We start from the raw sequence: 14,590 nt of genomic DNA, 5'->3' as shown, positions 1-14,590 counted from the left end.
TCATAGGATCACAGTTTCAATTCCCAGACCGGCCGTTGTGAGTGTTTATTGAGCGAAAACACCTAAAGCTCCACGAGGCTCTGGCAGGGAATGGTGGTGAACCCTGCTGTACTATTTCACCACAACTTTCTCTCACTCTTACTTCCTGTTTCTGTTGTACCTGTATTTCAAAGGGCCAGCCTTGTCACATTCTGTGTCATGCTGAATCTCCCTGAGAACTACATGAAGGGTGCATGTGTCTGTGGAGTGCTCAGCCACTTGCACGTTAATTTCACGAGCAGGCTGTTTTGTTGATTGGACCAACTGGAACCCTTGACGTCGTAAGCGACGGAATGCCAACAATGTATATTAGACAATTGGCAAGTTCGCTATTTGTGTATGTGTATGTTAGACAGTTGACAAACTTAGTATTCATATGGTTGCATATATATCTTTTAAACAAGCCTACATATGGATGAGGACAGCTGTGCAAAGAAGTGCTGATCTCTAACTGTGGAGGTAGACCCAGGAAGACATGGGACGAGGTGGTGAAGCATGATCTTTGTATGTCAAGCCTCATTAAGAAGATGACAAATGACCCAGACCTTTGGTAATATGCCGTGCTTGAGAAAACCCGTCAAGCCAAGTGAAACAGGCACATAAAAAAACACCATTCAAACATTGAGTCTCATGGAGGTGATAAGTGACCAAGACCCTTGGCGATATGCCATACTTGAGAAGACTTGTCAAGCCAAATGAAATCATAGTTGTGGCTGATGCTGGTGGCATGTAACAAACACCCATTACACTCTTGGTGTGATTGGCATTAGGAAGGGCATCCAGCCATAGAAACCAAGCCAAATCAAATTGAAACCTAGTGCAGCTTTCCAGCTTCAGTTTCAGTCAAACCGTCTAACTCATGCCAGCATGGAAAGCAGACGCTAAATGATGATGATGACCTTGTAGACATACATGGTAAATTTACCTATTTCTCCATAGATTGAAAAAATGAAGAGCAGCTTTAATTTTCAACCTTTATTGGGTCTCATCAAAGATGTGTGTGTCTCGTGAGCAATCAACAGAAAAAGTTGCCAATCTGTTCATATACACATCAAATCTAATAGCTTCAGAGAACTGGAGATTTGCATACTGTAAGTGTTGTGAACACTTTATTAGACATCAGAGGTGGTTCAACAGGAAACCCAATCCACATTGTAAGAATCCACATTGTAAGAAATCCACATTGTAAGAAATAACAAATCTATATTGTAAATTTATTAACTACTGTACTTACAAAGAATGATGCTGTATCACTGCTCTCAGATTGGCAAAGTTTACTGGAACCATGAAGTTAATCATGTAAGTCTGGAAGTTGAACACTCAAGATTACAGTTCTCTTTTTTTGTTTTGTTTTGTTTTTTAATGTAGTTAACCATTTCATCTTGGATTTCTGATGTTGTATGTGGGCTCTCTGAGATACTTGATGTTGAGGCAACAGGACACATCATCCAAGCAAAGTTGTTTCATGTGTTTTTGAAATGTAAATTTATTAGTTTGTGTTCTATAAGAGCAGTAGGTTGCTCTGTCATCATTTAACATACCTTTTTCCATGCTGGCATAGATTGAATAGTTTGACATGATCCAACGAGCCTGAGGGCTGTATTGGTCTCCAATGTCTGATTTGACATGGTTTCTACTTACTGGATGTCCTTCCTAATGCCAATCACTTCATTAAGTGTACTGGACACTTTTTTGTGGCACCAGCACTAGTGGGATCAACAAATACTCACATGACAAGACCTCAATTGAGTGGGAGTGTAGTATTGATGGAGGTGAAAGTTTGATAGAGAGACAGGAGCAGATATTTTGCTAAAGAGATGAATGCATGGCTTCTCCATCTGGAAAGAAAGAGAGAGATGTGAGATTAAGGTACAAGATAAATATGAAAAAGAATATCCCTTCAATTACTTCACTCACCAACTCGACTTGACATTGGGAAGCTTCTAAGTTACATCTGTTGCATCTTCATTCCCTATATTTTAATCATTCACAGTGGTGTCTGTAATTTGCAAGTCTCTAAGACGATGCACTATAGGTATTTTATTACTAATATAATCTATACTGTCAGATTTTCATTATTATTTACTACATCCTCAACAACAGATCCTGTAACATTTTTTTTGCATACCCAAGCGACTTACAAACACTTTTTCCTTTGATAAATTAAAGTCTGTGAAATCATTGTTAACATTCTCATCAGATGAATTATCAAATATCAAAGCAGGCCACAACTTATGCCAGGTTTTCTTTAGTGTAGATGCTTCCAGCATCTTCCATCCTCTGGCAACAAACCAGACAGCATTCTTGATATTCAATTCTTTAATAAATGTCAGTACAGATTTGCCAGCATTCACTGCATCTAAAAGACATTTCATGAAAAGTGAGTCTTAAGAAAGTTCAATATTCTTTGGTTTTGAGGTTTGGTAAATGACATACAGTTGGGTGGTAAATATATTGAATAAATGTTTTTTACTGAAGATGTCATCTTTGGGGTGGGTTGAGCATTTGTCCAAGATTTAGCCCTTTAGCATTTAAATCAACCATATCCTGTCAAAATATTCCAATTTTTTTCTGGTCAAACTGGCCAAATTCAGTTTCTTATATCTATCTTACAATGCCACATTAAAAGTAAACAATCCCATAAAAAAAAGCACCCACTACACTCTCGGAGTGGTTGGCGTTAGGAAGGGCATCCAGCTGTAGATAGAAACTCTGCCAGATCAGATTGGAGTTTGGTATAGCCATCTGGTTAGCCATTCCCCAGTCAAATCGTCCAACCCATGCTAGCATGGAAAGCGGACGTTAAATGATAATGATGTTCCAGGCTGGTGTGGGTTATGATTTATTAAATTAGTCACATGTTTACTTTGTGGTGAAGGTGCATGGCTCAGTGGTTAGATTGTGAGGTTCATGATCATGTGGTAGTGAGTTCAATTCTCAGACTGGGTTGTGTGTTGTTCTGCAGCAAGACACTTTATTTTACGTCACTCCAGTTTACTCAGCTATAGAAATGAGTTGCAATGTCACTGGTACCAAGCTGTATCAGCTTTTGCCTTTTCCCTTGGATAGCATCAATTGCATGGAGTAGAGGAGGCTGGTATGCATAAGTCTTCCATGAACAACCTTGCCCAGACCTGTGCTTCAGAGGGGAACTTTCTCATTGCAATCCCATGGTCATTTGTGACCAAAGAGGGATCTTTACTCTTTACCCGATGTTGCAACTCTATTTATATTTAATCAATATCTTTCTTTGTCTTGTCGTTTTCATTATTTTGAAGGTGCCAAACATGAAGCCTCATTGAATAATGATGGAGAGTCCAATTGTCTTGATAATGCGAAAGCTGGCTATAACCGCATTCGGCATAATGAAAAGATGCAAGAAGAATACCGGAAAGTAAATCTTTTTTGTCTGTTTATTTTATTTTATTTTCACTCCAATCTAAAAAAAAAAATTAAGCATAAAATTAAAATTTGAGTTTTGGATTTTAAAATTTCTGCTTGCTGGTAACATCAAATACACATGCGCATGCATAGACATGCATTATTGACTTATTTGCACGTTAATTAATTTGACACTTCATTACTAATTAGCATTCAGTTGTGAATCTGGAGATGCTCTTATTTCCAGCTCCTGAAGATTAAGTAAACAGTAAAATATGCCTGCTTAGGAGTAGAGCAGTGGTTCCAGCTGGGATTAGGGATTGAACTAAGTACCTCGACATGTATGGCCTGTTGTAGGAAAAATGCTTTGACTACATCTTTATCTTTTATCATAAAGCACATGTAGTTAATGGTAATTCTAAATGCTGTAAACTGCTTCTAGCTTATGAAAAGCACTTACCCACAACTAGTATGTCATCTTGGGTGTATCATCCTAAATTGTACCAGTGAGATGGTAGAATTGTTACTGTGCTGAGCAAAATACTCAGCAGTATTTTGTCTGTCTTTATGTTTTGAGTTCAAATTCTGCCAAGGTTGACTTTGCCTTTTATCCTTTTGGGGCTGATAAAATAGGTACTAGGTGAGCACTGCTTCTTTTTTTGGTTTCTGATTTTCATTAAGTCTATTCAATTCAACCAATCTTAATCATCATTCTGTGTTTCTTTTAAAAATCTTCCAATATCAAATCCAGTCTATCAGCCTTTGTCTCTATTTGTTCATGAAAACATGTCTGACCATAGAGAAATATTGCCTTACTTGAAAACCAGTGTGAGTCAGTGACAAGAAGGACACCCAACCACACAAAAATAAAAAATTGCCCCAGTGACTCCCATTTGTCTAATGCAAACATTGAAAAATGGACATTAACATGATGATGATTGTGTGTGTGTGTGCATATATATATAAGACTCAGGGAATTGCATGTATTTGTTTGTTTTTTTTTGCATTTTATGTATACATTTGTATATGTTTGCTTTGTTTCCATATACTTCTGCACATGTGTGTATCTAAGTATTTAATATATGTATCACTTGTTCATTTTACATGTTTCCTACTAGCATGGGTAAGACAGATATAGACTGATATATTGCAGCATTATTTTACAGCAGGGTATCCTTCCTTTGCTAACCCTTTTATTCATGTAGGAGATCTGTTTCCTGTCTTTGAAAGTGCAAAACCAGTGACTTTAAAGAATATGTGAAATTAGAGATCCCTTTTGTGTATTTATGAGCCTGGTGTTGCCATCCGGTTTCACCAGTCCTCAGTCAAATCGTCCAACCCATGCTAGCATGGAAAGCGGACGTTAAACGATGATGATGATGATATATATATATATATATATATATATATATATATATATATATATATATATATATGTGTGTTTGTCTTTGTATGTATAATGTTTCCCTGTTATTTCCTTCCTACCTCTCAATGCTTTACATAACTACTTGGCATTTATTTTTATTTTTTCCTTGCTCTTACCGTTCCCCTTGTCTAGTAATACATCTCTCCTTCCTTCTCTTTCACCTCCTCTTCTTTTCTCTCGCTCACTAAACCCCACTCCCATTTATCCTTTAACATCAGCTGACCTTTTTTTTCCTTGCTCTCAAAGACTTCCGTTCTTCCTCCAACCATAGGATTTATTCTGTTGTTCAAATTATAAGTTGCTAGTTTGCTGTTTTTTGTTTTACCGTTTTTTGTGCAGCAGAATAATTATTGTGCTTGACTTGTAGGGATTTTGCTTTGTTTGCCAATTTGCTCTAAGGTTGTTTCTTTAGAATCTTTCAGACATCAGTTGTGTGTCTTGTCCTAGAACTTTACATTTCTTCAATTGTATGTTCCACTTCATAAGTTGTAATTTCTGCAATTTTTAGTGTCATAGCTTTGATGTCTTCTCTAAAATCATTGTTAATTTTTGAGTTTAGACTTTGGTAGCATTTTATTATTCTTTCCATGATCTCATGAAACTTTTCTTCATCATCATTGTCTAATGTCTGTTGTCCATGCTGGCATGGGTTGGGTGGTTTGACTGGGCTGGCACGCTGGAAGGCTGTGCAAGGATCCAGTCTGATTTGGCATGGTTTTCTATGGCTGGATGCCCTTCTTAACGTCAATCACTCCAAGAGTGTAATGGATGCTTTTACGTGTCACTGGCATGGGTATCATTTGCTTGACACCGGTATCTGTCACAACTGCGATTCTGCTTGGCTTGATGAGTCTTCTTCTCATGCACGACATAATGCCATAGGTCTTGGTCATTGCCTCCCCAAAAACCTTGAGCTATTTAACGCTGACCCTTTTTTATAATAATCTGCCTGAGACTATCCCTGGTTCTCTGACACAAAATTTACTGTTTTAAAGTGATCTACATTGAAACTTTCCATCAAAATTTCATGTTCTAAATACTAACTTAATAAGTGAAATAAGTGATTTTACTAAATTCATCATTAGTTTCAAAATTAAAACAAAGGCAGTAGATTTTAACAGAAATATAGTAACAAAAGGGTTAACATGCAGCTAAGTTTTAATTTGTGTGAAGGTACATGGCTTAGTGGTTAGGATATTCAACTCATGATCATAAAGTCATGAGTTTGATTCCCAGCAGCACAGTGTATCCTTGAGCAAGACACTTTATTTCACAGGGCCAGTTTTGTCACATTCTGTGTCATGCTGAATTTCCCTGAGAATTATGTTACGGGTATGCATGTCTGTACAGTGCTCATACACTTGCATCTGACTGTTCTGTTGATCAACTGGAGCCTTCATCATCATAACTGACAGAGTGCCAGTTTTGAAGTTTCAATATGGGTTAGAATTGATTCATTGATATTGCTAACATTCTTAAATGCATGAATGAAACCACTTCATTTTTTCAATTTGTCTTATGTAAAATCTGTGCAAGAAACTAATATCTATTGATGTCTACTCATATTGAATTTCTATTTAGCAATATGCTGTTCAAAGTGTATTGACTGCCAAACATGAAGAAGAGATAAAAGAGAAAGAAAAAGAAGCCAAGAAGTTAAAAGATAAAGTAGGGACACTAGAAGTAAGTATTGTTTGTTGTACATATTGCACATTACAGTGTGGGTTTGGAAGGTGTTTGAAATGACAGTGAAATTGATGTTGGGTGTTTGTTGGGAAGGAAAGCTGAGGGCTGTTGATAAAAAATAGGTGTAATATCTGAACAGGCCTGGCTGTGTGGTTTTGTAGCTTGCTTCCCAACCATGTGGTCTTGTGTTCACTCCCTTGTTGCAGCACCAGCACCTTGGATAAGTGTTTTGTACTATAGTCCCAGGCCAACCAAAGCCTTGTGAATTTTGTGAGTGTGTACGTTGTTGTTCATTTCCAGTCTTCTGTAGAAGAACCTGTCTGGCCATGGGAAATATTATCTTGTTTGAAAATGTGTTAGGATTAGTGACAGGAAGGACATCTGGCTGTAGAAAATCTGCCCAGTGAACTGATCCATTACAAGTATGAACATGTGGATATTAACCAATGATGGTGACAACAATGACTTTTGGGGGAAAAGAATGACTATTGTGTTCTGTACAGATATTTTGTATGATCAGAACTGATATCACCAAGATAAAATGTATTAAATCCAGTGAACTGAGTGTCCAGTTTATATTTCCAACTATAACTCTTTATTCTTGACTACATTACTATATCCATTGCTTGTAATGTTCAGAATCTCTGTCAATTTGCCAGTGTTCTCTCTCCATTTGCACTAGGTGAGTGGCTGTCTGATAAGTATCTTGCTTACCAACCACATGGTTCTGGGTTCAGTCCCACTGCATGGCACCTTGGGCAAGTGTCTTCTACTATAGCCTCAGGCTGACCAAAGCTTTGTGAGTGGATTTGATTGACAGAAACTGAAAGAAGCCCGTTGTGTATGTGTGTGTGTGTGTGTGTATATATATATATATATATATATATATATGTATGTCTGTGTTTGTGTTTGCCCCACCCATCGCTTGACCGATGTTCTTGTGTTTATGTCCCTATAACTTAGCGGTTTGGCAAAGGTGACTGATAGAATAAGTACTAGGTTTACAAAGAATAAGTCCTGGGGCCGATTTGTTCAACTAAAGTCGGTGCTTCAGCATGGCCGCAGTGAAATGACTGAAACAAATAAAAGAATAAAAAGAATGTGTGTGTGTGGAGATATATATATATATATATATATATATATGTGACCCCGAGGTGCCTATAAAAAGCATTGGTATGGGTGCTGGTGCCATATAAAAAGCACCCAGTACACTCTGTAAAATGGTTGGCATTAATAAGGGCATCCAGTCATAGAAACCAAGTCAAAACAAACTATGGAACCTGGTGTGGCCCTTGGCCTTACTAGTTCTTGTCAAATCATCTAGCCCATGCCAGCATGGAAAATGGATGTTAAATGATGATGATGTGTATATATATATATTATATATATGCGTATCATGGTTTCTACAACCAACTACTAGCCCTTCCAGTAACCAAACACTTACAGAATGTAATTGGGTGCATTTTCTGGTGGCACCAATGCTAGAGAAGTTGAATAGTCAAGACAGGACTAGAGAGACGAAGTTAATAATTGTGCTAAATGACTTTATGATGCCATCATCCAACTGCTCATAGGTGTTTGACATTCACTGTGAAGTTAAGTTTTCTAATTACATTATTCATAAACTTTAAATTCAGTTTCTTATATTTTGTTTTATATTTTATGATTTCAGGCAGAATTAAAGAATGTGAAGAAGAGGAACGGCCAGTTGGCAATAATTCTTAGCCAAGCTGAACGCAAGTATTTGCCTAATTCTTATCTCTGTGTTTAGTTTTCCCTACTATTTAATATATGAAGATAAAGACCTGCTTTATATATTGCAATATTAGGATTTCTTGACAGGGTACAAGGCCACAAATATGAGAGGTTTTGGACATTGTCAGTTGGAGCAATGGCTGGCATTGTTCTGTTTTTATTGGCTCTAGCAGTATTTAGCACACTGGAAAATGGAACAAATTACCTGGAGAAATTTTGTCTTATATTCTAACATTTCTAGCACTTCATTACCAGGTTACATAATTATAAAGATTAATGGTAATGTTCCAACTTGATGGTAAAAACGAGGTTAGTTTTTCATCATCATCATTATTGTTGTCATCATAGCAATTTCTGACATTAATTTAATATCTAGTTCTCAATGGTAGAATTTTTATTTATATATTGGTAGACAATAGTATCACTGGGACAATCACCGGTTCATTGCTTTTATGGTTGTAAGAATGACAGGAAAGTCTGTGTAAATCAATGTAGAACAAATATTCTTTTCTACTTTAGACACAAGGCCCGAAATTTTTGGGGAGGGGACCAGTCGATTAGATCGACTCCAGTATGTAACAGGTACTTAATTTATCAACCCTGAAAGGATGAAAGGCAAAGTTGACCTTGGTGGAATTTGAACTCAGAATGTAAAGACAGACGAAATACCGCTGAGCATTTCTATCGGCGTGCTAATGTTTCTGCCAGCTCACCACCTTGATGTAGAACATATAAAGGACTTGCTTCAAAAGCACTTTTTTTTGTTGTTTATTTTTTGCATTTCTTGCTGATAGACATCTCCAAAAGATATACACATGTACACATCTATACAAATTTTTGAGTTCAACCCATGCCAGCATAGAAGATAGACTTTCACCCTTTTATCACCACAGACACCTGAAAAATACTTTCGTTAATATTACCGAACTGCCCATACCTGTCCAAAATGTCTTATTCGTATTTTAATGAGAATTTCAGTACAAATCTCATTATTACATTCATTTGTGGATTTGTACACATGTCTACCAAATTCTATTCACAGAGCATTTGCCAACTCAAGATGTCAGGCAGTGAGATGAAAACTATGAATTGTTTGGTTGCAAAAGCACACTTTTTGTCTCCACAGTTTCAATGCTTGTTCTTGTTATTTTAAACCCTTCAACATAGAAATATAAGTGGCACTTATTTTTCATTTAGACAGACAGAACCATACAAAACAATTACTATAGTATAATTTGAGCCCATCATTACTCATTGGGTAATGAGTAATGATGTTCAGCATGATAATAGTGGCCAGCAAAGCCTACTCTGCTTTGAGCGACAACAGTAGAGATAGTTGAAACATGTCTGTAAATATCCTCTTTGACTTTGTGCTAATGCTATGAGGTGTTTTGAATCCTTATGAAGAGCCTAGTGTATATACCATCAAAGCAGTGTTAAGGCTCCTTCATTGTAGTTTAATCTTGAGCTCCATTGAGAATTGTTCTCTCTTCACATGCCATGAAGGTGGCAAGCTTTGTTGACTTAGAAATATTTGGTTACCAGATGTGGATATCAGATTTTATATTTTGGAAACTTCTGTATCTGGTCAAGTAGGAGGGAGCCACAGTGAGTATGGAAGGCACAAGCCCAAATGAAGCTAACCATGGGTACAGATCTTGTTAGTAGCAAATATTCAAATGAAATCTTCAAAGACCAAAGCAGAGAAAGGTTCCATGCCAACATATGTTGAGCACTTGTCATTTGGTCCTAAGAAGTGGTTAAAAGCTTCTGTGAAAAAATAATAACAACCACTCAACTACATCGATGTTTATTAGCAAAGACATCCAGCAAAACCGAAGCTTAGAGGTAATATTTCCTTCCACTTAAATCTGGATATTCTGTTAGAACAAACTTTGCTGCAGTAGATACCATGAGAAAAACTCCCATATAGGTTTTTGGTGCAAAATGCATGCTTGTTTATATCACTAGCGGGAGTTGGTGAGAATTTACCTCACCACTATCAGTATAAACAAGTATGCATTTTGCACTAAAAGCCTATATGAGAGTTTCTCTCATGGTATCTACCACAGTAGAGTTTGTTCTAAGAGAACATCCACATCTTAGTGAGAATAAATATTGCCTCTCACTATTAATACTGCCTCTGTCACTAATATATATATGTATTTTTTAAACTGAACCTCTCCCAGATCTGATGTGGGCCAAAGATTCCTCATGCAATATGAAATGCATCTCAGATGCACAGCCACTTAAGGAAGACTGTGAACTATGGGCATTTTATGTTATTTTGTATTGCTCAGAGATCTTTTGGCTGTTAGTGTTGTTTATTGATATCCGCATTACAGATGTTGTATCTTGGATAGCTGTCTCAAATCAAGTTTCCATTCTTTATCCTATATCACACTTCACCCTTACCTTTCGTTTTTCATTGCTGCAACCACTTGTCATCTCTCCATAGTTACCTCTCTTACATATTCTAATCAAAACGTTCCATTTATTTTTAAACCATTTTGAATCCTAGATTTTTTTTTCCAAGGACTTGTATTACTTTTAGTATTGAGATGTTTAAAGACTTGCTGTGCTGCAGATACCAGTGTAGAGAGATTATATGATGTTGCTGCAGATGTGTGTGTAGGGGTCAATGAAATATAGTGGTGGTCAAATATTGGGATCAATGGTATAGGTTAATCACCTTCCCACAAATTGCTTGTTCTTAAATTAGAAACATTATTATTATTATTATTAATAATAATAATAATAATAATTTCAAATTTTGGCACAAGGCCTGCAATTTTGGTAGAGGAGTAAGTCAATTACATTGACCCCAGGGCTTAACTAGTACTTGGTTTATCAATCCTGAAAGGATGAAAGGCAAAGTCAACCTTGGTGGAATTTGAACCCAGAACGTAAAGATGGGCAAAATGCTGCTGAGCATTTCACCTGGCATGATAACAATTCTGCCAGCTCACTATTATTATTAGTATTAGTATTAGTAAAGGCAGCAAACTGGCAGAGTTTACAGTCTACTAAATTCACTCACAAGGTATTGGTTGACCTGGGGCTATAACAGACACTTGCTCATGGAGCCACATAGTAAGATTGAATTTGGAACCACATGGTTGTAAAGCAAGCTTCTTAACCCCACTGCCATGCTTGTACCTGGCTCTATTTTTTGTAGTCAGGAGGTAAGGCAGTCTCTAAAGACCTTGTCATTGCCCCTTCAACAGAATACACTCAGACCTTGAGGGTTGTTGACTATGTTTCCATCACTTAGAGATTTATGCTCCTCTTCCTGACATCTTAACACAAAATTCAATCTTAATGTTTTTTTATCCAATGTTCATTCACACTACTCATTCCTGTATTTGTTTTGTTGTTTACAGTGAAAGAAAAATATGATATTCTGGAACAAGTGGATAACTTAACTTCCGTAAAAGATGAGCTAACAGATCAGGTAAAACCACCTGGGTTTTTTTTTTCTATCATTTACATGCTTCGGTCATTAGATTGTGGCCATACTGGGGCACTGATTTCAAATTGACATCAGTACTTTTTTTTTTTTTTTTTTTTACACTAGTACTTCGATTGATCATTTTGCCAAACTGCTACATTACAGAGATGTAAACAAACCAACACAGGTTGTCAAGTGGTGAGGGGAACAAACTCAGAGACACACACATATTCAAGCAGTGTTTAGGCATAAGTGAAATTTAGGTGGGTTAAAATATGTTTGAGACATATTTCAACCATTAAAGGCAAATTTACTGTAGTTACTCTAGAGAAAAAAACTATTGCTTGGGATAAAAGGGTGTAAAAACACCATATCTATCCAGTGCTGCCCTCTATTGGATTCCCAGATGCATTTCTAGCTCTAGCCATTATCAATGGGAAATACTGAAGAGAGGTAACTCTGTGCAGATTTTAAAGCCTTATCTTTCACTAAAACAGTCAGCAACATTGACTGAGTTGTGCCAGTTTGGTGTGTGTCTTTGTGAAATGGGCTTCCCCACAGTTTCCATCTACCAAATCCACTCACAAGGAATTGATCAGACTGGGACTATAGTAGATGTGCCGAAGTACAGTGGGACAGAGCACAAAAATCATATGGTTGAAAAGTGAACCTTTTAACCTCAGAGCCATACTCCGAGAAATAAAAACCCTTTCCCCAAAAGGTCTGCTTCTTCAATACCCTTATCTTTCTCAATCTGACCTATCCATGCCCTTTTTCCTTCAAATGACTCGCAGCATTCCTCTTCACCCTAGACTGTTACTCCCTTCCTGTTCCTCTTTCCTTCACACCTTCTGTCCATACTTATCTCTTATAATGTTGGATAGTCGTAGACTCAGCTTTCATATTCATACAACCTATCCTATCACCTTTTCAACACTATCTATCCCTTTTTCTCAAGCCTGTCACTAATCATTTCTCTCTCCCCTGTTCCCTGCCACACTTCTTTTCTCACCCTCTCCTCTCTTACTTATCCTCCTTCATCCTTACACCTAGAACCATCACCCACTCTCTCTTCTATTCTTCCTCAGTTATAGGGGTCACTTAAAGCCCTTAGCTTTGCAAGTTATGAGGTGATAATTATAAGTGCTAGTAACTTTTAAAGTGGTTTGTATTAGGAAGGGCATCAAGCTGAAGGAACTATGTCTAAGTAGACATTGGCGCATGATGCAGTTTTTCAACTCATTAGACTCCGTCAAACCAACCAACCCATGATAGCATGGAAACTAGATGTTAAATGATATGTGTGTGTGCATACATATGTCTGTTTGTGTTTATCTTTTATTCTTTTACTTGTTTCACTCATTGGACTGTGACCATGTTGGGGCTCTACCTTGAAGGGTTTTAGTCAAAGAAATCAAATCTAGTACTTATTCATTTTATAAGTTTGGTACTTTTTCTATCGGTCTCTTTTGATGAAAGTCTAAGTTATGGGGACATCAACAAACTAACACTGGTTTTCAAGCAGTAATGAGAGCAAACACAAATGTGTACGTATATATATATATATGTATATCATCATCATCATCATCATCATCATCATGTCTGTTTTCCCTGCATGTGTTGGACAGTTTGACAGGAGTTGGTCAGCCAGAGACCTGTTCAAGCTCCAAATTGTCTGTTTTGGCATGGTTTCTAGGATTGGATGCCCTTCCTAATGCCAACTACTATACAGTGTACTGAGTGCCCTTGTATGTGGCACTGGCATGAGAGTACATTTTACATGGTGCTGGCACCGGCAAGACAAAAACTTCTGAGCTAGGACGGGGAGTGGGGGCATGGCCAGTAAGGACATGCCTGCATGTATGGATGGTTGCAATTTTACTTAGCTTGATATGTCTTCTCAAGTACACCAAATTCACTAACAAGGCATTTGTCGACCCAGGGCTATAGTAGAAGATACTTGCTCAAGGTGCTACATTGTGAAACTGAACTTCAAATCATGGTTGCAAACTAAGCTTCCTAATCACACAGTCATACCTACACTGCACTCTTGAAGTCGCATGGAATAAAAGTCTCTAACTTGAAAAACTGGTAAGGACTAGTTACAAGAAGGGAGGGCATCTAGCTGTGCCTCAATAATATTTGTCTAAAACACATGTTACATGAATGGATGAGGAATGTTCATACATTTCAGATATGAATGGTTTACCTACATCATTTCAGAGCTACACACACACACACACACATACACAGAGTTGAGATTTAGATAACATCTACCATAAATCCTCAAGTATAATCCACCTTTTTTTCCCAAAATTTAGAGGCCAAAATCCCTAGTGCTTACTATATACGAGGTTAAAAATGAAAAATATTTTCTAAGCAATGTCCAAGTCTCTATTTGCTGTCCGGCAATGTTTATTCAGACGTATTTTGTGATGTCGGGCTCAAAAATACCTTAAGCTAAGCCTGAAAGCAATGAAGTCATAAAAGAATCATCCATAACTTGCAATAAGCAACATTTATTAAAATAAAAGTATTCAGAACACAGAATAACATGTAACAAAAACAATTTGCAAACATATTTACATTCCCATTTAACAGTTAAGAACATCACCATTATTATATTACGCATGCGTGGAAGTGTTTGTTCGACTAGGTGCTGCTGGCTTAATTACACATGAATTGTGCTTAATAGTTTAGCGCTAAATAGTTCATCCTACTGTTTGTATTAGCAATTTGCATCATAACCGTGGCAAACAATAGATACTTAATTAAATACCAGTATTAAATATTTGAACTACTGTGGGTCTTTACTAGGGTTTTTTATAAGCGGGACTTTAACGTGTCCATTA

At 37.1% G+C, this 14,590-nt stretch overlaps 1 protein-coding gene across 2 annotated transcripts in view; it reads left to right on the top strand.

The window, feature by feature from the left end:
- The window catches only part of LOC106875360 (G kinase-anchoring protein 1), a 41,933-nt gene that overhangs the window by 12,896 nt on the left and 14,447 nt on the right, over positions 1 to 14,590 (top strand). For both annotated transcript variants that reach the window (XM_014923454.2, XM_014923453.2), the window contains 4 exons: positions 3,318 to 3,433; positions 6,428 to 6,529; positions 8,205 to 8,268; positions 11,671 to 11,741. In XM_014923454.2, coding sequence (XP_014778940.1) covers positions 3,318 to 3,433; positions 6,428 to 6,529; positions 8,205 to 8,268; positions 11,671 to 11,741 — 353 coding nt within the window. The remainder of the gene's footprint in view (positions 1 to 3,317; positions 3,434 to 6,427; positions 6,530 to 8,204; positions 8,269 to 11,670; positions 11,742 to 14,590) is intronic.

Source organism: Octopus bimaculoides, chromosome 2 (assembly GCF_001194135.2).
Source record: "Octopus bimaculoides isolate UCB-OBI-ISO-001 chromosome 2, ASM119413v2, whole genome shotgun sequence".
Classification (NCBI taxonomy): Eukaryota; Metazoa; Mollusca; class Cephalopoda; order Octopoda; family Octopodidae; genus Octopus; species Octopus bimaculoides.
Note: the sequence above shows the minus strand (reverse complement) of the source record. Positions and strands in the feature narration are given on the sequence as shown.